General features: G+C 40.6%; 1 protein-coding gene across 1 annotated transcript in view; it reads left to right on the plus strand.

Annotated features, from left to right (window-relative positions):
- The window catches only part of LOC102782854 (copine-9-like), a 213,195-nt gene that overhangs the window by 59,585 nt on the left and 128,169 nt on the right, over positions 1-25,441 (plus strand). Inside the window, exons 5-7 of the mRNA XM_087840463.1 lie at positions 18,725-18,764; positions 19,925-19,927; positions 21,429-21,505. Of these exons, the coding sequence (XP_087696589.1) occupies positions 18,725-18,764; positions 19,925-19,927; positions 21,429-21,505 (120 nt within the window). The remainder of the gene's footprint in view (positions 1-18,724; positions 18,765-19,924; positions 19,928-21,428; positions 21,506-25,441) is intronic.

Below are 25,441 nucleotides of genomic sequence, written 5' to 3' on the forward strand. Positions count from 1 at the left end.
TTTTTTATTTATCATTTCAGTGGTCAGTGGGACACTGCACAGTCAACTTTGATTTAAAAAAGTTTTTACTTTTATGGGGTTGTGGATGTTATGTAAATGTTTCATAAATTTTAATTCAGAATTCTGAATTGAAATTCAGAAAGACACTGGATTGCCATTCGGATTTGAGAAGTGTAGTCGGATGGTAACGAAAAAGGGGAAGGTAGTCAGAACTGAGGGGATTGAAATACCAGAAGGCAACATTGCAGACATCGAGGACAGCTAAAAGTACCTGGGAATCCCACAGGGATATAAGAACCACAACGAGGCTGCAAGGAAAGCTGCAACCACCAGGTACCTGCAGAGGGTCAGGCAAGTCCTTTAGAAGTCAGCTGAACGGTAAGAACAACATCCGGGCTATCAACACCTACGCCCTGCCTGTGGTACCCTGCTGGGGTAATAGGCTGGCCAAAGGAGGAGATAGAAACCACTGACATCAAGACAAGAAAGCTCCTGACCATGCAGGGTTTCACCCCAAGTCCAGCACCCTGACGCTGTACGCTAGCAGAAGGAAGGAAGCCGGAGACTGGTGAGTGTCAGCACCACAGTCCAGGCAGGATGAGGCAGCGAACATCCACGAGTACATCAGCAAGATGGCCCCAACCAACCGTGTGCTCAGTGAATACTTCAGGCAGCAGAAACCCAAGATAGAGGAGGAGCAATCATGGAAGGACAGGCCCCTGCACAAGTATGGACCACCGGCAACCAATGGCTGAACTAATCATAGCATCACAGTGTAACAACCCTTAACATTGTGGTATAGCACCGCTAGGGGGTGTTGCCCTACTATTGTAGTAGTTGGGTTGGGGGGAGTCTCCTAGTGTGTGTGACGTGTGTGTGTGTATGTCATGTGTCTGTCCCAAGAGAGACCTCACCATTGTAACGGGCTGGCATCGGTGCCTGTCCATCCCCGCGCATGTATGTACGAACGGAGTAGAGCTGTGGAGACCTGGCTTGTATGGTCTTATGTTGCTAACGTCAAATAAAGGTCTGTTGTTCGATTTAACTGACTGGCCTCGAGTTATCCGGCTAACCTCCACACCACGCTAGCCGCTCTTTCCTCGCCAGAGTGCCGTTACAACAGGAGCAAGCTCTGAGCGTAAGATCCATAGAGGCTGGGGTCTATCACACCAGGCAATATTAACCAGGCAAGAGCCCAGGTGCAGGCACATAACAGCAGGGTGCATGGTTAGCAGGCAGGGCATACATGGAACGTCATAACCAAGTGGCTTTGTGGAGTATGGCCCGCACGTCCCGAGGTCAAAATGGGAGACGCCCCTTAGGGTGGTGGGGAATGACTAAGCTGAGGTCCTGTGGGACTTTCAGATACAAACGGACAAAATGCTGGTGGCTAAACAACCGGACATAGCAGTGGACGACAAGCAGAGGAAGACGGCCGAAGTGACAGATGTAGCGATACGTCTGTAACAAAATAAAAATGCAGACAATAGTGTACACATCAGTTTTTGACTGCTAGTGAAAATTGTTTTCTTTACAAATAACTCTCTCACTGGACTAACTCAGCCAATCCCTCCACGTTTGTGCTCTCTCTCATATTGCCCTCAAACTATTATTATTTTTCTTTTTAAAGAACTTTTTAAGTGGCCACAAGTGGCCCCCGGGCCGCGAGTTTGAGACCGCTGATATCGGGTCATGAGACGGAATTCCAATAAAAGCGAGCATCTCAGCGGAGAGCAATCAATTATTAAACTCACACCTCTCCATGCAAGTTATTTTTAGTCTCCTGAATCACAAGAGATAGATGTGGACGAAAGTGATCTCCCATCTGAACAGTATATCTATTTCTTAACCTGCATTTCACTCTGTGATGTTTTGCATATACCACATTTATTTGATAGGTCCGGTTAACAAATTTAACATGATATAATAGGGATTATTGTCATCAAACAGCAACTATCATTTAAACTGAAGTACAGATACTCGTGTTAAAATTGTCTAGAAAAAAAGAGTAAAATCCACCCATTCATGAAAGTGTTGTTTTTTTCTGCCTAAGCACTTAACATTCACATACTCACTGACTGCATCGAGAGTCACACAGGTTTGATATGTTGCCCAGCATACAGAAAATCTTTGATTAACAGAAGAGTTTTAATGAGTTTAATCAATTCCAGGAGAGGGACGTTGATAGTTCTACAGTTTCTACCAATCTGTACTTAATAACTATCATTTGGTTCAAACAGTTGACAACATGTGTGGCTTTCAGTTCTCAGACTGGCGTGTAAAGATAGCAGATCAGGATCAGTGGCATACACTACCAGTCAGAAGTGAATGGATGGATTTGTCCAAACTTTTGACTGGTGCTGTACAAACACAGTGGCAATAACCACAACATAATCAGAATGTGACCAAATACTATTAGTGATTGTGGTTTTTATGTGCAGATACAGTATGCTTTGGTGGTGAATAAACTGTAATGCAACATGTTTTACCATCAAAAATAGGCTCTGCACAGACACATTCAGTGCTGTTTGTGTGTGAATGAGTGAATGACTGAATGTAGTGTAAAGCGCTTTGGGGTCCTTAGGGACTAAGTAAAGCGCTATACAAATACAGGCCATTTACCATTTACCGTGTTTGGTCAAAGTGTGACATAGGTGAGAGAGGAATATAAAGGCCACAGTGAGATGAAAGGAGCCATCAAAGGCTTTCATTTTAATTTGTGATGAATGCACAACATGCAATCAAGGTAAACCGTTTTAACATCTAGCTGCTCGTGTCCCTTAACTGACACACCTAGTGAGTCACCAAGCTTCCAGCCCCCAAGCTAATCCATAAAGACGAGTATAAGTCACATGGCCTCTATATATGGCCTTTGCCTAGGAGGACACAAGCAGTCGTAGCTATATTTAGCAACACAGCTCCTTCAACACCTCTTAGAACTGATATAAAGGGTAGAAGTTGACATAAGTAACTTAGATGCACCATTGAAGAAGAGAGAAACTACATGCCTCAGCAACTAAACTTATGAAAAAACCCACTGGCCAGTGCAGTAAACAAACACCAGCTCAATTCTTAACAGCATAAAGTACTATCAAAGTGAGCACACAGGTGCTGCAATCACTGGTTATTATAGAAATAGGTAATTAGAGCTGGTGCACATTTTGTTGCTGCACCCTAAAGGAATGAATCAGCTGTTACTTAATGTTGCATATGCTGGGGTGTAATTCGTTTTTTCCACTTGTACAAAGCTCTCTTTCATTCAGGGCTTAAATGGACTGATACTTTTATAGCACTCTTCTGCTCTAAGAGTAGAAGAGCATTTAAAGCAATTTTATACAAGAACTGTTTTTCAGCACCTTGTCTAACATCGTCACACACACTCATGTGTTGTCAGTCTGGCTACACTGCTGGAGAGAAGCCTAGAGTTGTTTTATTTCCTTCAATCAATGATGGATAGTGAGGTGTTCTAGCTTTAGGAGGGGCTTTTTATTTGAAGGCTTTCCAGGCTAAATGATGATCTTCTGAATTTGTCAGATGCTATTCAACTGCAGCTTATGAGTTTCTGTTTTAAGGCGTGCATTTCATAGTTATACCAGGGAGTCAAGTACTTACGGTGGCCCTGAGAGGTGAAACGGACTGCAACTTAAGAAAACACCAGCAATAAGAAAAACGCTGCAAAAGCACATAAAACACAACGGAAATAGGAAAAAACAGATTTTCAAAAGCACAAGGGAAGTGTTTCTGGGGAGACAATAACCCGACGGACCAGTTGAGGGAACCAATGGCTGTGTCCCAATTCAGGGTCTGCACGCTTGAAGTACGCGCACTACGCATACTACGTACGTGCGTACTATAAGTACGAGAAGTGCGGAAGTGAGAGGCTTGTGAAATGGGACGGTCTAGCCTTCATCGCGCTGTTCAGGTTGCCTAGCAACCATGATACTAACCGCGAGAAACGTTACATACAGCTTTGTGTGACAGAAATGAAGGAGAAAAATGTTTTGTTGGTCATTCATTTTTGTCATGACATCACTTTGATTAGTTGAGTATCTGAGGCTGAAACCACAGGACTGTAAAACATGATTGTTGGGCTTCATTTCTGTACTGAACAGTCATTTAAGATTAGTGAGTAAATAACAATTAATTGATGTTGGTCACGAGACTAAAATCATCTCACTGTGGTAATGTAAATACAATATGGCCAATATTATAGTTATTGTCAGATTATTATGATATATATATATATATATATATATATATATATATATATATATATATATATATATATATATATATATATATATATATACACACATATATACATATATATATCAATGTTTTAATGTTCTTCGTTATTAAACATTCGCACATAAATAAGTGACGTCATATTCAGTACTTACTTTTGACAGTTCGCTCTTCGGCCGCTCCCTTCTGCCGTATTTTGCGGCAAAATTATCCACACCCACCGCCGCGCTATGAATTGTGGGATATATGGGACCACGAAGCGTGCACCGGACCACGCTTGATATTTGGGGAAATCGACGGCGCATTTGGAGTACGCATTTGAAGTACACTTCGAATTGAGACAGCCGTCGTCACGTGGCGGTGACGTAATCGCACTTAAAATGCGTACTTCAAGCGTGCAGACCCTGAATTGGGACACAGCCAAAATATGCTAAGAATTGCGCTGAGACACACTTAAAAGAAGTGAAGGATCTCTCAGTTTTGTGAGGAAAGAAAAGATGAGCGGTAAGTGTGTTAGCCTAACTATTAGCCTAAAATCAATCATCAGTATCATATGAATCATGATAAAACACCATGTTTTGTGCCATTTTTGTTCACCTCTACACTCATTTTTAAAAATTCTTCTGTACTTCTCTCTGTTACAACAGTGCTAGTCTCACTATTTGGCTTTTACACATCGGCAACCTTCAGTTAGTGACAAGTTAACAGTTCAGCGAGCCTCTTCATTAACTTTCTCAGCACAGCCTTCCCCCATCCAGCATCAATGTGCTTCCCTTTGGGACACTTGACTCTGGCCCTTTGTATCATGCTTCTAGTCCATTCCTTCATTATTACTCTCTCTCTCATCCACAACATTTCTTATTATCACAATTAAACTTGATAAGTTGTCTAAATCATAAATGTGATCATCCTCTTAAATAGACCAACTATAATCCCTGAGACATCTCTCTCCATTAATGCAGACAGCGTGGCCTTGATCAACATAATGATCTGTCATCATCTAATGTGACTACATTTAGAAATTTGACTTATTTCAGTCTATTCCAGTTTCAACCTGCTTTTCAGAAGTTTCAGTGTTGTGACCCCATTTCCCAAACCCATCTCTTCCTGTAAATTAAAATGTGCAATATAAGGTTATCACAGTGGCATGAATTTCATCTAAATTAGAAACTGGTTCCTCCCATCTACCTTTAATTATCAGCTGTCACTACTTATTACAAGCTTTCAGCACTAAATGCATCTTTCTCGCTGTCTAGTGTTGACTTATGATTTCTTCCCGCTGCATCATTAAACTCCATTGAAACACATTAACAACCACCTGCCACATATGCGTAAATTCAATCTGCTGTCTTTGGGAATCTGACACTGTTAGGGCACTGCTGACCTTGATGAGACCTTCCCCAAACCATTATCAATAAATCATTTGTCAGTCACATTTGGGATTGGCATCAAGTGGTATTATTTTTTAAAAACATCATCAGTGTGTGAATGTGTGTGTGAATGGGTGTGTGACTGAATATGTAAAGCGCTTTGGGCTCCTTAGGGACTAGTAAAGCGCTCTACAAATACAGGCCATTTAAAAACATCATGTCCAGGTTTCAGTGCTTAGCCGTGTAGCGCCAAGAGTGTCATATTTGATGAGATGTGTTTTTGAGATCGCTACATAATCTGTTTTTTTCCTGGTAAACCTGATGTATACAGACATAAGCAGTGCAACTGTGAGCACAAAAATGCAGTAAGTAAGCAAAAATGATACAAAATTATTAGTTTTTATTAGTGATGTGCGGATCGATCCTGAAATATCGATTCCTCCGATACCAGTCATTTATGTTCTAGAATCAATTCTCACATTAAAATATCGATATTTTAGTAATTTAGGGTAAATTTGTAGTTTATCATTAACAGGAACACAGTGGAAAGAAACTATATCATTCGGATTGTCTACAATTGGAAGGAACTACTTCCTCTTGCGCCTTTCATAGTGCGAAATAGGGTTTTATAAATGTGGCAGCACCTTACTGTGCGCACTCACAACAATAGCTGAGCGTAATTGGAGTTATGTGCGGACGTATTTTACCTCCACGAACAGCTGAGACGTGGTTTGCAATACATGTGGCAAGAAAGTGAGGTGCTGTGGCAACACCACAAATTTGTCAAACACCTCAGAGTAAATCATATCACAGAATATGACGAGCGTATGTTGAGGCGAACTCAAGAGGAGGACAGGGACAGGTGCTGCCGGGGCGAGACAGTCCTTTAGTGCTGCAGGCAGGCAAGGTGTTCAAATAGGCACAACTACAGGTTTTTTATTTCTATATGATGAACTCTGCATTATTACGTGATAAGAACAAGTAATCTGATGTCCTGTAATTATTATTATGCTATAATTTGAGATACAATAAATAAAATATGTTTTTGTACAAAGTATCGGTATCGGATCAGTATCGTCGATACCACCCTGAATATTACTTGGTATTGGATCGGAAAGGAAATCAGTGGTATCGCACATCACTAGTTTTTATTTTGTCAGAAGGTTCAATAAAGACTTCAGTTTCAAAAAATGTATTTTTCTGTGATATATTTCATGGCCCAGACTCAGTGTAAATGCTCGTAGTCATGCATTTATGTGTTCAAGTTATGAAATTCTCAAGAGTGATCAGGAACTGCTCACTAAGGACTCCACATGTAAAACTATTACGGTTTTCTTCCCCCCAAATAAACTTCATTTTCTGTCTTGGATCTCTTGGATGGTTAAAAACATTACCTTCATTATGGTGTTGATTTTCACTGCCTGTCACTTGCATAACAGTAATGTGATTTAACTGCACTAATCACCACCATGATGACTGTATGAATCAGCTTAAATTACCCTGCTTCTCATTTTGCACAGTTCTCTTACTGCTGAGGCAAAAAAAGTATGTATAAATGTCACAAAGTAAAAGACATACACATGTTTTTTTTGCCATCTGAATCTCAGGGGTACAAAGGATGCAGCAGACAAATCATCCATCTGATCTTAATCCACGATTTAGAAAAAATAAAGAAAATGAATAAAGTGAGACATATTTTTTATTTATTTATTTTTAGAAAGAGGGGCGATACATATTAATGAACATTTTAACAAATGTAAATATGCCAGATTATAGCCTTGGGCTAATTTCCATCTGCAGACCCTCTGGCAGGTTGGTGTTAAACACAAGTTAGTAAAAACATACAGAGACATTATTTACAGGTCATGTGACAAGGACAAAAACAGTCATCACATTATACTAGAACAAACAAGGACAAGGAGAGTGGACACAGAGGACAGTATAGATAACAATAACGGAAACACATCAATTATATTGCACAAACCCCAGCATTGTACATGCCCTGACTGTCGTGATATTGTGTTCACCCATCGCACTAACAGTTGTTTCCCTTTTTGTAATACACTAACTCTTTTTCCCGTCCAATACAAAGCATGATTATTAAACATGATCACATGTTTGTGTGTCCCTCAGCCGCCCTTTTAAGTCACTGACAGTGGAAGACTATTCCAGAAGCTCCGCCTGAATGTCACTTCACAATCACCTCTAACAGTGGCTCGAGTCAGTCGAGACCCGGCAACACTGCTAGACTTTTGTTTAATAAAATCACTCATTGGTGGAGGCGCCAGACCATGTATAACTTTGTATATTAGGCAGGCAGATCCAGCTGCCTTTCATATAAATGAAAGTCATTCGAGTTTCTGGCAACTCTATTGCTTGTCCTTACTTAAATTTCATTTGGCAATCCTCCACAGAGCTTTGAGTTGCAGGACGTAGTGAGATTGAAAGATACTGGTGATACACTCAGGACAGCGATTTAATAAAAGTGTATATGTATAGAAGTGTGGGGAGGAAGTGTATGCAGTGACTCCTTCAAATGGCAGCGAACACTAAATTTGGCATTTTTGGGTAAGCTGGCTCTTTGGTATTTTTTCACCTGCTTTTAGTTCCTTTTTCAAAGCCACACACTATGCTTATTCTAAATAAAATCAATAAATACAAATAAAATAACAAAAGCAACCAGCAGGCAAAATAATTTCAGTGAGAACTATAATTATACTCATCAGACAGTGTATCTTCATAATTTGTATTCCTTATCAGCTGATGTGACAAGAGGAAAAACATGATATTTACTCAGATGATACTCAAACTAGTGATGTGCGATACCACTGATTTCCTTTCCGATTCGATACCAAGTAATATTCAGGGTGGTATCGACGATACTGATCCGATACCGATACTTTGTACAAATACTTATTTTATTTCTTGTATCTCAAAAAATAGCGTCATAATGATTACAGGACATCAGATTACTTGTTCTTATCACTTAATAATGCAGAGTTCATCATACAGAAATAAAAAAACTGAAGTTGTGGCTATTTGAACACGTTGCCTGCCTGCAGCACTAAAGGACACCATGAGAGACGTCTGTCTCTCCCTAGCAGCACCTGTCCCTGTCCTCCTCTTCAGTTCGCCTCAACATACGCTCGTCATATTCTGTGATATGATTTACTTTGGGGTGTTTGACAAGGTTAGTGATGTTGCCACAATCATACATGCCAACCCTGCTGATTTTTCCAGGAGAATCCCGAATTTCAGTGAGTAGATTAAATTAAATTTAACTTTATTAATCCCTCGGGAGGTTTCCTCCGGGGTTTTCACACAGCTGAATAAACGTCAAACAGAAAACGAATTAAACAAAGTCTGAGACGGTCGAGAGTTTACGTCAGCGCCCGGTTATATTTTAGATAGCAAGGAGCAGATGGCAGAGTTTCACTCCACCGAGGGAGCTCGTGACGTACTACCCGGCTTTAGACCGCGAAGGCCGGGTCCTCAGGTGGAAGCAGCCTCTGAATTTGGACACCCCCGCTGTTTCCGGGCCGGCCAATAATAACGGTGACATTTAACGTATTTTACCCGATAAATAAACACTGAAAATGTAATTTTAATGTCTCCCTAATTCTGAGGTCTCAAAGTTGGCAAGTATGGCAACAACATCTCACTTTTTTGCCACATGTATCGCAAACCACGTCTCAGCTGTTTGTGGAGGTAAAACACGTCCGCACATGACTCCAGTTACGCTCAGCCATTGTTGTGAGTGCGCACGCCAAGGGGCTGCGAGACTTTTATACAGCCGTATTTCGCACATAACTATGAAAGGCGGAAGAGGAAGTAGTTCCTTTGAATGTAGACAATCTGAACGTTACAGTTTCTTTCCACTGTGTTCCTGTTAATGATAAACTACAAATTTACTCTAAATTACTAAAATATCGATATTTTAATGTGAGAATCGATTCTAGAACATAAATGACTGGTATCGGAGGAATCGATATTTCAGGATCGATCCGCACATCACTAACTCAAACTACCAACCCTGTCTTTTTCAGGTGGAGACCATGTATGTACACGGTTGTAAAATATTTAGAGCTAAGCAAAGTCAGCTGGTTTTATGACGACTACAGATGTTTGTAATTAAATTCACACCAATCCATCCAATATTATACTTTATATTTATATAGTCTTCACTAAATTTAGTAGCTAAGGAAGGAAAGCATGAGCTCTACCACAAGTAAACATTGTAAAATTACTAAATGTAGCTAAAAGAACAGATAACTTTAGGCACCAAATAAATAAGTAATAAAATAATGTGGTTAGATTTTCCTTAGGATTAAGAAATTGTTGTTAACATGATTAGTAGTGTCACGGCCTTTTATGTTCCAAACACCAAAAAAGTCCAAGAAAAGGTTTGTTTTAGAACGCACTTCTGACTCCATTGTTTTAAAATCATATGGCGTTTATTTCGTGGAAAATTATAAACAAAAATCAACCAAATAACTTCTTAAAATTTAAAATTAAACGAAAGTTAACTTACTTTGCTTTAACAACTTCAAAAGTGGTCAAAAAATCCTTTTCTAACCCTCCCGTCTTCCCATCAGACATTTGGCAAACAAAAAAAATATCCTTACCACACCCCTCCAGGGTGCTCCTAATCCCGTGATTAATGGGAGGGTCCATAAGCCAATAAACCAATCACTTTCCAAAACCTTTTCCAATAAAATGAATTACAAATTTACATAACAAAACTAGGTCAGCATATTCTTACAACTTTAAAGAAAAAACTAAAATTAATACAAATTGAATTATAAACATTCAACAAAAATGGCCACAACAAGTAGAGTTTTCCCATTGCCAAGAATGAAGGAGAAAACAAGGTGGTGTAGTATGTATCAATCCAGGAGTCACTGGATGTCTCAATATCACTGAAAATTGAATTTTCATACTCCCGACTAAGAGAAATAACCTCAATTGAAAGCAAAAATGACAGAAATTACATCTAGTCCACAAGAGCCACATGCATCGAAATAAAGAGTTCTGTGCTTTAATAATGAATTGGACAATAAAAGCTGCATCTGTAAATTCATTTATGAATTCTTTAAAAAAATCATTTTATTTATTCAAACATTATTTTAAATTAAATTATTACGTAATAAATTACTTTAGTAAAAACACTATTTTTAAATCAGTTTTTCAAACCGAATTACTAATCCACCAATAAATACTTTAAATCGAAAATGAATTTCACCGTATCCGTAGGCAGCGTTGTTAACGATCTCACTGAGGGGCTTCAGGCCGATGCAGAACAGCAGTGGGGACAGAGCATCTCCTTGGTCGATCCCGCACTTGATGGTGACTTGTGCTATTGGCTTGAAGTTGGCCTCTAGCGATGTCCGCCACATCCCCATTGAGTACCTGATGAAGGCTCTCAGGGTCCTGATCTTCTATAGTTCTCGGCATTCCAGGATCCAGGTGTGGGGCATTGAGTCATAGGCCTTCTTGTAATCAGTCCAGGCAGTGCACAGGTTGGTCAGCCTAGTCTTGCAGTCTCGGTTGACTGCTCAGTCTACCAGTAGCTGGTGTTTTTGCGCCTCTGGTATTCTTGCCAGTTCCTTTCTGTGCCCCACTCATGTATTGACCCATGTGCCTGTTCATCTTAGCCGCTATGATGCCTGACAGGAGCTTCCATGTGTCACGGCCAAGGTCGGCTGACCGGAGGACTCAAATGCAGAATGCACATATAACGTAGACGAGAAAACATGAACAAAACTTTATTTTTTCCAAAAAAACAAAACGTCAAGACATAAATTACTAAATACTATGAACTAAGGCGTTCCTTCAATGCCTGAACCAAACCTGAAACAAGAACTTGATCTCTAAGTAATAATTGGCAAAGCTTAAATCTTCATAGAAACTCCTCATGACCAAAGAGGGGAGACGCAGAATGCGGGAAATGCACCGGGAGTCTCAGCACACTGCAACGAGAGGAGAGTGGCTTTAGTGACGAAGCTTAGGGAAAAGTATCCGGGTAAAGCTTGAAAACATGGCATTACTTTGCCTTACTGTTCCTGGGCGGAGGGTGGACGCAGAGGGAGTACAAGGTCCGGGAGTGGTGGCTGACGAGGCCAGCTGGAGGCAGGAGGGCAGGTGAGCGCGGTTGACAGGAGCTGAGAAGACTGAGCTGACAGGCATGAACCAGCGAAGAGGGTCCAGTAGGTATTGCCGTGGGTGGAGTGGATAAGGACTGAGCAGCTGTGGGGAAAAACAGTAAGTCACGGATGGCAAAATTATTCCTTGGCTTGAATTGCCTGAAGCAACACTGACCAGGTGTAGCAGAAACCGTGGCGAGTAGTGGAGTGAGCGCTGGTCCATAAATGCTGACAGCTCAGCACAGGTGAAGAGACTCGTCAGTGTGCGGTGACTCCACCCCAAGGCGGAGACAGCAGCTCAGAGACAACACAGCTGTGCCCACCTGGATCATGACACCATGTGGTACTGAGGCAGGTTACTGGCCGATAGTTGGATATAACTGGTCCTTTCCGGGGGGGTCCTTGGGGATCAGGCCTGTCTGGCCTTCAGTTAGCCAATCTGGGTGTGTCTCGTCAATTAGCAGCTGGTTCATTTGTGCTGCGAAACGCTCATGGAGTGCAGTCAGCATCCCAGCCAAGCATCTCACTGGTAGATCAGCTGATTAATCTTGTGAAGGTCTCAGTAGAAATTGTCTAGTAGACCTTCCTTCAGGCTTGGTACCCATTGTTGGGTAGGGATGATGATAATATTTCAATCTGACCTGTCATCCTGGCTCCCCCTCGCCGTTGCATTTGTCTTGTACCTTGTCAATTTCTAGTCATGAGAGCAGTTCATTCACCGAATGTTGGAACACTGAGCTACTAGTTGTTTCACCGTCAACCTGGACGCTGGGTATTCAGTAGCTCCCACATCCTATTCATGTAACTCCTTCCGCTGGGGTTACCTGGATAGTAGCATTGCAACAGCGTCCTGTTATCATCTCTTGCCCATTTGTGCCTTCTTGTTTCAGTAGCTCACTTCTCATCAGTGGTTCCTGAACACTTTACCCGAACCTTGTTAATTGTTAATATCTATCTATCTAATCTATCTAATCTATCTAATCTATCTAATCTATCTATCTAATCTATCTATCTATCTAGATGTATGCTGTCCTATACATGCTGTCCTATGCAGTTTTCATTGGGATAGGGATGTATGCCAATCCTAACATATCTAACCAGATATATTTAGACATGATGTCTTAGCAATTCAAATATCTGGGATGGCCAGTCTTAAGTTCTCTTTGAACCCAGAGGACTTTATTAGCCACCTGCCATGCCTGGTGCAGCCACAGCCCACTGAGCCCATGTGCCCTGCAGAGACCAGAGCCCCAGTCCAGAAGTACATGTGCAGCTCCAGCCAGAGCCAAAGTGTCCACAGGGTGCTGCACACACATCTCTATCCAGAGACTTGGCAAGCAGGGCTCTCCTGCCATGTGAAACTGCTCCACATTCCAAGCTCCTGTATCAATAGCAGGGCACTCCTGACCACAGACTGCCGGAAAAGCCAAGCTAGCCCACCTTGGACTTGTTTTCATTGGGGATGTCTGGGAGCTGCTCCTTAAGTTCTCTTTATTATGAGATATTTTCTGTTTGATTATTAGTTTACTTATTGTCTGCCCACCATACTACCAAGCCTACCTGGGAAAATGTGCAAGAGATACAACGCTGAAGCCATGAGGATCCATGACATAGTGTTTAGAAGTAGGCTACTGGAACAGGGCATACATGGAGAATGACTGACAATATGTTATTGATGGAATAACTTGGAGAGACCAAACAGCCACTTCACAAGCGCATGGCACAACACAGAAGAGCCACCTCCACAGGACAAGACTCAGCAGTCCATCTGCATCTTAAGGATAAAGGTCACTCTTTCGAGGATGCCAATGTTCACATTTTGGACAGAGAGGACAGATGGTTTGAAAGAGGAGTGAAAGAAGCCATCTACGTCCACTGTGAGCGACCATCTTTGAACAGAGGCGGTGGTTTACGACACCAACTCTCTGCCATCTATAATCCAGTTTTGAGATCCCTTCCCAGACGCCTTAACGCCCACTCACATCCTGGGCCATCTGACCTCAGGAATTCGCATGATAAGGTGGGGCCAGGTTTCACAATGAACTCACCCGAAACTCTGGCTGATTGGGACCCACACCCAGTTTCACACCTTGGCTCAGGCGATTAGAGGATCATCAGGGGGTCCTTTTGTCCCTCTGTGGGGGGACACTCCCACTAGGGTTATATCTGGGACTCTCCACCATTTGACCTTAGAACTGAAGAAGCTTCTCGGATGAAGGTGAAACGTCTTCAAGTAACTTAAAGAAGTCCAGACGCTTTTCTTTGCAAGCTCCTTTGATTATTGGTGGAATAGTACAATGACAGCCAAGCCACTGAGAGAGTATCTCAGTGCAATAACATCAGGAGACTCATATGGATACAGTGGGAAAACCCAGGTAGAAAAAAGCAGTGGAATTAAACTAGATGATGTCTAGCCATCGAGGGCACGACTCCCCAGATCACTAACAAACACTCATCAGAGTAGATGCTTGCAGATTTGATCACTGCTATATGCACCATCCCCATCTACAAGTAGAGGAACTCCAACCCTCCATGTAGAGGAAGGCTGGAAGCCAAAATCGAGGAAGCACAGAGGGATGTACAGAAGTCAGGGCTCTAGACTAACCTTTTGACATGGGCGCACCGCTACGCCTAACTTTAAAAATTTAGGCGTACCGGCACAAAAGTTAGGCGCACTAAAATTTTTCAACTGCATCGCTTAACGCCGCAGTTTTACGTGTGCACTTTCTTTGGGGGGGAAGTCCATACAGACAATATTAATTTCTAAATTATTAACTAACAATCTTGTGCTTAAAGTGCTTTGTCAATATTGTAGAAAATGATAAACTTAATCATCATCTCGGCTCCTCTGACGATGAAAGGCAGTGGGGAGAGGGGACACTTGGGCATTTATTGCAGCATATAATGTGTTTCCTGGATACACTGCTGCTTTTTCAGCATTCAAAGATTGATGGCACCGTGTCAGAGCTGGCTATGAATTTCAGACTGATCAGGCCTTAACTTAACAAAAACGTTATCAATAGTTCTTTTCATCTTTTCTCATTACCCACAGCTACATCCATTTCTCTCAGGCCTAGGCTGCTCACTAGGGCTGGGTATCATTACTGATTTCTATAATCCATTCAATTCAGGTTCTCAAAGTCCTGATTTGATTCAATTTAGCCTCAGGCAGTCAGAAATATTATAATTCTGATCATTTATCAGTACTGATACACATGAGACTTCATCAGAACTGTGAACATCACAGCAGATGCCTTTGTGTGAAAGTAACTGAGAATAAAACACAGAAAAACATGAAGATTTTCCTGGCCTGGCTTTTTATAGCAGATAACCTTAAAAATATTCTGCAATATTTTGCAATTTTGCATAGTTTTAAGAAGTTTAAATTTCTTCAGTATTGAACAGCAGAAATTAGGCTTTCTTGTCCGAGGTCATTTAAGTGAAAAAAGAAAAAGACAGCGCTGTAAACAACGGTAGACTGGTGGGTGATAAGCGAATGAATAATGCAGAAAACAGAGATTTGAGACAGGAAACTGTTCCTGAAGTACAGAGAGAGAGAGCTGTGCAGGAAGTGTGATTTTTATCGTGGTGGAAGCAAAACAGCAAAAGTCAGAGGACATTGATCAAATGTGAAGCGTAGTTTGCTGCTTCTTTTGCTGCTGGCTCAGCAAATTTTGGTTGGAGAGAGACAAAACCAGAATCAGCGCAAAAAGACGTAAACACAGAGCGGACCGGACGCATCAGAATCGCTAAGCTCCGACAGCGTGTCCGTGTTCGGGCCGTCGGGTGAGAAAGCCGAGAAAGACAAAGCTGATTCTGATGCGTCGGGTCGCTCTGTGTTTACGTCTTTGTGTGGAATCCGTTAATGAATCGATATCGCTTTATTCAAGCTACTCACCTCTCTCTTCCACCTGCACTTTCAACTGGACCACGGCCAATCAGAGAGGTCCCGCCCCTGACTATCTCTGATTGGTTTAGTCCACGATAGGGGCATAATGTGTGTCTGTTGTTGACCACACGGAGAGTTGCAGAGATTTTTTTTTTTTGTTACCCGAACAGTTCATGAAACATCTACTTAAAGCAGTGAATACCAGAGTAGCAACACTTAAGGTGATGTCGGAAAAGTGGATGATGTCCAAGACAAGGACAATGCTGTACAGCAGCGGTCTCCAACCTTTTTTGCACCACAGACCGGCCTTTAAGGTGTCGCGGATAAATACAACAAAATAAAACTAGTACTGGTACCGAAAAAAAGAAGATTTATTCATAACACACGTGAAAAGACCCAGGAAAACCGAGTTAACGATAAAAACGATAACAAAATAACGCTGAAAACCGATAAAAATCCTGAAAACTATACATTTCACACCTGAGCCTCAACTCTCGCGGCCCGGTACCAAACGACTCACGGACCGGTACCGGTCCGAGGCCCGGGGGTTGGGGACCGCTGCTGTACAACACCTTCCACCCACTCCATGACGTGCTGGCCAGGCGCAGGAGCACCTTCAGTAGAGACCGAGATTACCCAAATGCACCACTTAACAACACAGGAAATCATTCCTGCCTGTACAACTCCTCCATCGTATGCACAGTACACAGTGCACCATTACACAGCTACACACCTTTGTGCATCCTCTACAGTGAAAATAACAAATAACAAGTAAAAATAAACCCAAAGAAAGTAATTATTATAATTGACAAATTTACAGAGATAAAAACAAAATCTGTCTATCAACTCAACATTTGTTCCTCTGCATATCATTTTGGAACAAGTATCTTAGAGTGTACTACCCCACTGACAAGGCACGGTAACACGGCGCTTTATTTTCTGAGAGTGTATGTGATTAGGCAAATGGACATAATCAGTGATGACCAAAATCCCACTCTCAAACTTTACTCTGTTTTGAAACTAGCAAAATGTACGTCTTTGGAAAAATGCAGTCTAAAGTCATCTTTGATGTGTGTCGGGAAACTGTGGGTTTTTCTTTTGATTGCCAAAAAGTCTGTGAAAAATTCTAGAAAATACAATTAAAATGAAAAACATGTTAGACACAGTATGAATTACAAGCACTGACAGGTCAGAATGAAGGAAAGCTTTCTAACACTCTGTAACCTTTAACAGGTCTCTGACGAGCTTGAGTCAGTGGAGGGATCAGGTTCTTACACTTTATATAAAATTATCATCAATGTCACATACCCAAAGAGAGATAATAGAAGAATTATAAGACTGAGATGCATGTAAGAGACTTGATTTGAGAGGTGAAATCTTCTAGTTACTGAAAATTAGGGGTGGGGAAAAAAATCGATTCTGTGTAGTATCGTGATATTTTGTTTGCTAATAACGTATCGATACAGGGACAGCAGAAATCGATACTTTGTTACAAAAAGGTTTTTGTGCTCTGACTTCAGAGCATGTTGATCCTTTTTCTGAGCAAGAATCCTGACATTCCTTCACTGTCCAAATGTGTTTAACTTGTTTTTTGGCAGCAATAAACATGACAGTTTACTTATTTTAATTTAAGACATGTTTTATTTTAATTAAGTTTAAAACTTTTTTATTTAATGTAAAATTATATTTAGTTTTAATTTACTTTCAAATTCTTCAGTTGCTGAAGGGGCTGCATAGTTTTCATAAATTGCATAGTTCAGAATAGCTATAATTGTACCAGATGGTTGATTCAGTTAAGTTGGACTAGACTGTAATACAAACCGTTCAGTTTGTCAACAATCAAACTGAAATGAGAGAAAGACTGAGTGTGAGACTTTGTTATTAGATAAAATGAATATTGATAAAGTTTATCTTTATGTACAGAATCTGAATATCGCAAAATATTTTAAAAAATTGCAATAATATCGTATCGTGCGTTAAGTATTGTGATAATATCGTATTGTGATAATATCGTATTGTGAGTTGTATGGTGATTCCCACCTCTACTGAAAATGTGCAGAAAAGTGCAACTGAAGACTAACCCCAGCCTGCAAAGCAGCAATGACCTGACAGATGAAAAGAGGTTAAATATATAATCCATGCAAGATTTTATTTCTTACAAAATAAATATGTTGGATGTGGAATGAAACAGAAAATATGAAAAAATGAAGTATTTGCAAATAAAGACAAGAAGTTTGCTAAAGACTGAAGATTGAAGGTAAAACAGGCGCATAAACATTCAACCATTTCAAACTATCCGCTTACATTGAAATAATACTTTGGAACAATGCCACAGAATGTCTGAAAAAGCATTTAAAGACAGGAGTTTTCTTCTTTCAACTGTTGAAAGTGTTTCAGATCATTTTGACAAACCTATTTTTTTGCCTTAGCATTGCGTTCGCCTAACAGAGAAGCAGCTGTTCCCCTGAGCTTCAGCACAAGTAGTACAATAAGGACCTTCATCACTCTTCTTCTGCAAGGCTGCCTGGCCTCTGGAGAATAGATGACTGAATGAGATAGTGCAGCTAAGATCTCAGTGGTTTACCTGGTCTATGATAATAAGCATGAACCTTCATGGGCCATTGATTTCAGGACCCCTTAGAATCCACCCAGAAACAAGGATGTTAATTTGTGTCAGAAACAGAAGTTTCTTTGGGGAAAGCACATTTTAAAAGAGAAGAGGCAAAGACAGCAAAAGAGAGAGTCTTCCATCTGCAGATCAATCCTTATTGTATGTTATGTGTCAGTGTTGCTCCAGATCCATAAATTTCTGTTTTATAACTCTTGACTCATCCCTCCTGTGGAGACCATATCGTATTATTTAATTAGCATACATGAATTTTTTCTTTGTTCTCCCACCAGAGCTGTCCATCATGTGTGCGTTGCTTGTCAAGTCAAGTGCAAAAGGGAAATTAGGAAGGTGTCTCTTTTTCTCCACAGTTGTAATTTTTCTGTATGCATTTGTGTTTTATGATGTTGTACAGGATGCACTCTAAAGGAAACACTCTAAAGTCTGCAATTTTGCTTTTCTTCTGCAGGTACAATGTGGATACTAGGAGCTCCAATCTTTCCAAACATGTAAGCAGCTTAATATGTCCAATGACCACAGACCACTGGCATGAAGCCCAGAAAAAAATGGAGTTAACCTTATTTAAAAAAATAAAAATAAAAAATTGAATCAAGTTTTATTTCAGTGGGTTTCACAAAAGTGGTTTTGCTTATTGTAGTTTGGGTGGTACTACTAAAAAATATGTTTTTGTTATTATGATAAGTGTGACATTTGTCAGACTGTAAGAACAGGTAAAATACTGCATCACAATACAAACATTGGACACCTCTCAACATGTCTTGTTGTCTACTTTGCATTAAAATTGTTATATTGATATCGATTGAAACCCATCTTATAAAAAACAAAATTCCTCATCACGCGTCAGATTCAGTTGTGGAGCATCAAGAGCCAAGAAATGGAGCCCTCTATTATTTGCAGGTTGACAGATGTGAACAGGCAGGCATCTCTGTGGACTATACTGTTTACAGATGACACTATGATTTGTAGTTAGCATTGGGAGTAGGTAGAAGAGAGCCTGGAGATGTGTTATTATGCTCTATTGAGAAACAAGAAAGAACACATGTGTAAATAACAGGGAGACACATGTAACAGTGAAGATGCAAGGAGTCGAGGATGTGAAGGTAGCAGACAAGATTAGAAATAATACATCAGAGCTCAGGCTGAGTGGTTTTTAGAGGCAAGGCTTTGGTGAATATAGAAGATGTTGAAGATGGGACTGCCATGCAGAAGGATAGGAGGACCACAGAACAGAAGGCAGACATGCAGAGGGTTGGTGTGCCTGTGATCCGGGTACTGCTGCCTATATGTCAGATATGTAGCAACTGACTGGCACCTTGTCCAAGGTACATGCTACCAGTGTCAGTGTGGTCCGGCTCCACTCCAGCTGTAGTTTTACCTGAATTCAACATCAAACAAAGTTTAGTACAGTACTAAAGTATCTACAGAAAGCATAAATCAAACCATTATTTTTTAATTTGCATCCTACAGTAATGATTCATAAAAGCATTACTTTAAGCTCAGTGCACTGCAGCTCTGACTGGTCTTCATCTTTCTTAAATTTGGAAGAAAAATGAATTTATTTGTGAACTTGAGGTCTTTTCATTGTGTCTTTCCAGCTTCTCTAACATGTGTCTGCCTTTCCTTACTGCCTCCCCTCCTGGATAAACAGAAGGTAAGCTATCATTATGTTCTGTACTCCCTGCTTACTGCACCATTTCTTTAAGTGATGTGGACCCTAGCACCATAATCCTAAAGCATTTTTTGGAGAAAAGCAAAAAGAACCCAAATCTATATAAATAATATTTTGATTTATCTCAGAATTATTTTTTGCCAAAACGAAGACTACAATGAAATCTTCTGATAGTATAGAGTTAACCTCTAAGCAACGTGTTAAGCATACAGCAAACTGACCTTTCAGTGTGTTTCTGTAACTGCATCGCTAATTCCAACAGAAATGAATGAAGCTGCACTGAGATTACAGAGATTACAAATGTAGTCTGAAAATCCTGTAAGAGAATGTTTCAATTTCAATTTTAAATTTCAATTTCTTTATTGTCCCACAAGGGGAAACTAGTTTAGCTGCAGGATATAAATAAACAGAACAATACTATAAAATAATAATGACAATAATAGTGATAGAAAGTCCTAGGACAATTATTTGCCATTGAGGAGACAAGATGCAGTAGGGATAAAAGAGACCTGGAGTCCTTTAGTCCTCCTCGGTGGTACTCTAAAACTCACTGTGAAGTGGATGGTTCAAACAATTAATAATAGAATGAGCCTTTCTAAGCACATTTCTATTGTAAATGGCCAAAAGTCCATCTTGCCAGCGCCCTGAAATTTTGCTAGCAGTTTTTACCAGAAGTCCCAACCGATTCTTATTCTTCACCGTCAGGTTACCAAACCAGCCAGCGATACAAAAAGACATCACAGATTTGATAAAACTTCTCAGATGAGACATTAAAAGATCTCATTTTCCTTAAAAAGAACAGTCTTTGTTGAACTTTTTTAGTAGTGGCATCAGCATGAGATTCAAAACACAGTTTATAGTCAAGTACCACACCTAGATATCTATAACTCTCAGCAATCACAATATCGGCAGTTTTAATGATAGTGGGTGATGAGCTATAAGAGGACTTCCTAAAACCAATAATCATGTCTTTAGTTTTTGACACATTAAGTGAAAGGATGGACTCATCACACCAATTCACAAAATCATCTACAACCTGAATGTGGCTTCATCTGTGCCTTTTTATGACAGCTTACCAAAATACCTATGGTGTATTATTTTGACTACAAAAAACATTGCTTAAAGCAGAACAATTTAATTACCAAAGCTCAATTCAATGAAGTATAAAATATGGACAAAATGCAAAGCAATTAGACAGTTTCAGTAACTAGGTGCTAACTAGCTGCTGTGTTAGTCCTGAGCAGTCTGCTGTAATCAATCAACGTCTAGACAGCTCATTACTATTGCATCTTCAATTAATGTTTACAAAAGAATTTCCGATTACTTCTTTATTTTAAATCCAAGTAACCCAAATTGAAATCATATATCACATGGTAGCTGTAACTTTGTTAACCTATCAACAGCCACATTTTAGAAATTAGCCAACGTGCAGCACACAGGGACTGAGTGCAGTGAATTAACTATGATGATTTACTCTGTAAAGGACTTCCTGGGTCAGATGTTCTGCACATTAGGTGAGATCATTGGTTCACCTGGCGGCAGGCTGGAAAGGACTCTTTCGTAAGTACACCATACACACAGCGTCACCCATACAGTAGTTGTCTTTGAAGCTGGTTTAGGACACTATCCTTAATGTCAACATCTTCTTTAGTCCTATTTACAGCCTGATTAACAAATACAAACAGTTCAGAGGCGACATCTCAGCCATAAGCATTTCAAACATTTAACTGGGTTGAGATCAGAGATCTGACTTTGACCGTGCCACTACAACCCTGTGATTGTTTTTGTTTTCAGTCATTGTGTTGTAGCTTTTCTGGTGTGCTTGTGGTCATTGTGCTGTTGTATGACCCACCTTGGAAAGCTTTATCAATCAGACAGCTGGCCTCACCTTTGACTGGAATACTGTAGTGTGCAGGGGAGTTAACGGTCAAGGGGTGGCTGTGGCTCAGGTGGCAGATCAGCTACTGATTGAAAGGTTGGTGGTTCGATCCTTGGCTTCCCCAGTCTGCATGTCAAATATCCTTGGGCAAGGTACTAACCCCAAGTTGCCCTCCAATGCGTTCATCAGAGTGTGAATGTGTGTGAGTGTAGTTTAGTTTGCACTTGTGTTTAGAAGTGCTTGTATGAGTGGGTGTGAATGGGTGAATGAGGCATGTTGTATACAGCGCTTTGAGTACTCTGGGAGAGTAGAAAAGCGCTGTATAAGGCTACGTCCACACGTACCCGGGTATTTTTGAAAACGCAGATTTTTCTATGCGTTTGCACCTTTCGTCCACAGTAAACGGCGTTTTCGGTCACTGAAAACGGAGATTTTTAAAAACTCCGGCCAGGGTGGATATTTTCTAAAACTCAGTTTTTGCATTTACGTGTGGACAAGAAAAACGGAGAAAACGCAGCGTCAAAGGTGTGCGCCTTTTTTGACGTCACACTGTGCGCCACGTTATTGTTTCGGTGAAATGAATTTCTACAATACTGTTACTGTTAATTGTCTCTGCAGTGTTTAAATGCTTACATATACACACACAGTTACTGTCCCTCCACACATACCACTCGGTTCTGCTTCTATGCCCCATCTTTGTTTACTATTTCCCACCGAGGCTTCTAGACTTCTGATTGGCCAACATTTCTGCACGGTTAGGAATATAGCGCCACCTGCTGCTTTGGCATGTTCCTAGCAGCGTTTTCCTTCATTTCTGCCTTTACGTGTGGACGGGATTATTTTTTAAAACGAAAACGGAAAATCTCAGTTTTCAAAAATACCCATGTACGTGTGGACATAGCCTAAGACTCAGCCCATTAGCCCTCCACCACCATGCTTCACAGTAAGCATGAGGTATTTTTGCTCATATCCTATGGTTGAAAAAGTGCATTATGGCCAAACAGCTCCACTTGTCTGTCCGAAGGAAATTGGTCCAGAAGTCTTCTGGTTTATTTAGATGATTGATACTACAAATGTTTGGTTTTTTGGTTGATTTTTTGTTGTTGCATGGTTTGAATGGGTTACGACTCCTACAAATATTGTGCCATTGTGTTAACACACACCTGAATACTCCAGAAGACTGCCTAAAACTTGCTGATGATCCCGTTTAATTAAGGACTTAATTTTTCTCAGGACTGCATAAAATGTTGAAAAAGAAAAACATTTTCTTTTTCACTCTATTGTGAATCACCTGAACGAGACTCACCTCCTTACTTAGGCAAGTATAACTTGAGCCAACAGATAAAATGCTAACTATGTGTTTGTCTAAAGGTGTTGCATTATGGCACAGCAGTTAGTACTGGTGAAAGAATACATACAACTGTACTGCACTTTGGGTGAAATTCAGAGGCTGACCTGTCTACCTTTGATGGATCCATCGTCACCTCAGCTCAGGACGGCACATCTGATGAAGCTGCAGTTAGTGCTCTCCAACCTTGGAGAGAGCAGAAAAGCAAGTGGAGCGTTTGCCCGAGGCTGAGAACATAAAACAAGATGAGGTTCCTATTTCACCTAGCGTCCTGTTTATGTGCTTTTAGAGCCTGTGGCCTTCCATATGTTCTGCCTATAATTAGATGGTCACCATAACTAACTGAGTAGCAAACTGTTCAGGTTCAAACCATGATGGTAAAAAGAGGTCATTTGCTTTATTGCACATATGAATGAAGTGAAATTAAAACTTAAATGATGCAGTATGTCATGTGTCTTGTAGAGATATACAATTAGTTAAAAAGAAAGAAGCTACCACTAAATGAAAATTGTGTTGATTGTGCGCCACACTGCAGTTCCTCTTTGTTGAAGCCTGAAGGAGCATTTCCTAGTTCAGGCAGCTTGTCAATGAGTGGAGGAAAGGCTCTGATACCCGTGGATTCCAGTGCATCATTGTGTGTGTAGAACTGCTGGCCTGATCCTATCACCTGAAGCCTTATAAGGGACGTGGGTTGTGTTCTTAAGAGTCAAAGTGTGCAGAGAGATTATTGATTACAGGAAGCTACAACATGGATTGAAGTCCCACTCACTTGGTAAAAAGCAACATATGTATGAAGGCAACAGAAATATTTGATGAACACTGATGTTCATGGTCTAGATAAATGCCAGCACAGTAAAAATTCAAATTTAGTGACAGTCTGACATTTACTGAATGTAATGATACGACTGAGAAATTTAATCTTTGTGCATTTCAGTTGGCTTAGCTTAAAACCTGGGTGAAATAGTAGGGGTGGGTAAATCAACCTTCCAATATCTCTACAATGTGTTATTTAATTATATTTTAACTAGTAACCCTCAACAGAGGAATGACAAGTCCATGCATGTCTTATGATAAGAAAGTCTTAAGTCAAGATTTATAAGTTCCAGTGACGTCAAAATCCAAAGGATTCGTGTTTTAATTCCTAAACTTCTGCCAAGTTCAGAACATGTAATTCTTAATATCAGTAGTGAATATTCTTCAAACTAAAAATGGTTTTGTACTAAGTGACAAAATAATTCCTCACAAGTGAAACATTTGTAGTCACCACAGAGCAGATAGCTTAAACTTTGATTTGACACACACACCGACGCACACAAAGAGTCAAAACACAGAAAACACAGTTTATATCATACATTGTGATGGACCAAGCAGTAAAGGACAGTCAGACACAGGTCGTGTCCAAATTCATGGGCTGCTTCCTCCTGAGGCCGCATTTGTAGACCGATTACGTCACAGCGACGCGCCGAAGGCTGTCCAAATTCGTAGACTCCTCCGAATGCAGCCGACAAATGCGTCCTCCTTTTCCCCGAATTTGAAGGATGGGTCGGGTGTGTCCTTCGTGGCCCACCATATCCCAGAATTCATAGCGCGGCCCAGCCAAACTCCAGTTTCCAACAATGGCGGTTTTAAAATTAAAATTAAAATTAAGTTTTAAAATTACTCTTACTAATCTTTCTGGGCCACAAAATAAACTTTTAACATATTTTCAGGCGAGAAAGTAGCTGTGTAAACATCAAATATCTGCTCGGTTTATCAAGATATCGCATATTTGCAAAAGTGCTTCGACGTTTTCGGAGACGTCTGCTACCCACCAGCTCGATAGCTAGCCGGGAGCTCGAGGGTCACTGATGCGGCCGAGAACGGCACAACTCCCGGCACATCATTTTCAGATCACCGCGGACTTTCGCTGCTCGGGTTAAACGTAATATATAAGTCACTTAGACAACCTAAAAATGTTATTGTTGGGCTTTTTTCAGTGTTTTGTTTGTTCATGAGTAAATCGGTTTGGCTGAGATTAAAGTTATTAGATTAGATAAAATAAAACTTTATTAATCCCCCGGGTGGGTTCCTCCTTGGTTTTTACACAGCTGACTAAACGTCAAATAGAAAACTGATTATACAGAAGTATGAGACAGTCGAGAATTTACGCCAGTGTCCTGTTATATTTTAGATAGCAAGGAGCAGACAGCTGAGTTTATTAAACTCCATCGAGACAGCGGTGATGCTAATCAGAAGGCTAGACCGTCCAATTTGCCCAGCCGTTTACTTC

The sequence above is a fragment of the Neolamprologus brichardi genome, chromosome 5 (assembly GCF_056152115.1).
Source record: "Neolamprologus brichardi isolate AB-2024 chromosome 5, ASM5615211v1, whole genome shotgun sequence".
NCBI classification, from domain to species: Eukaryota; Metazoa; Chordata; class Actinopteri; order Cichliformes; family Cichlidae; genus Neolamprologus; species Neolamprologus brichardi.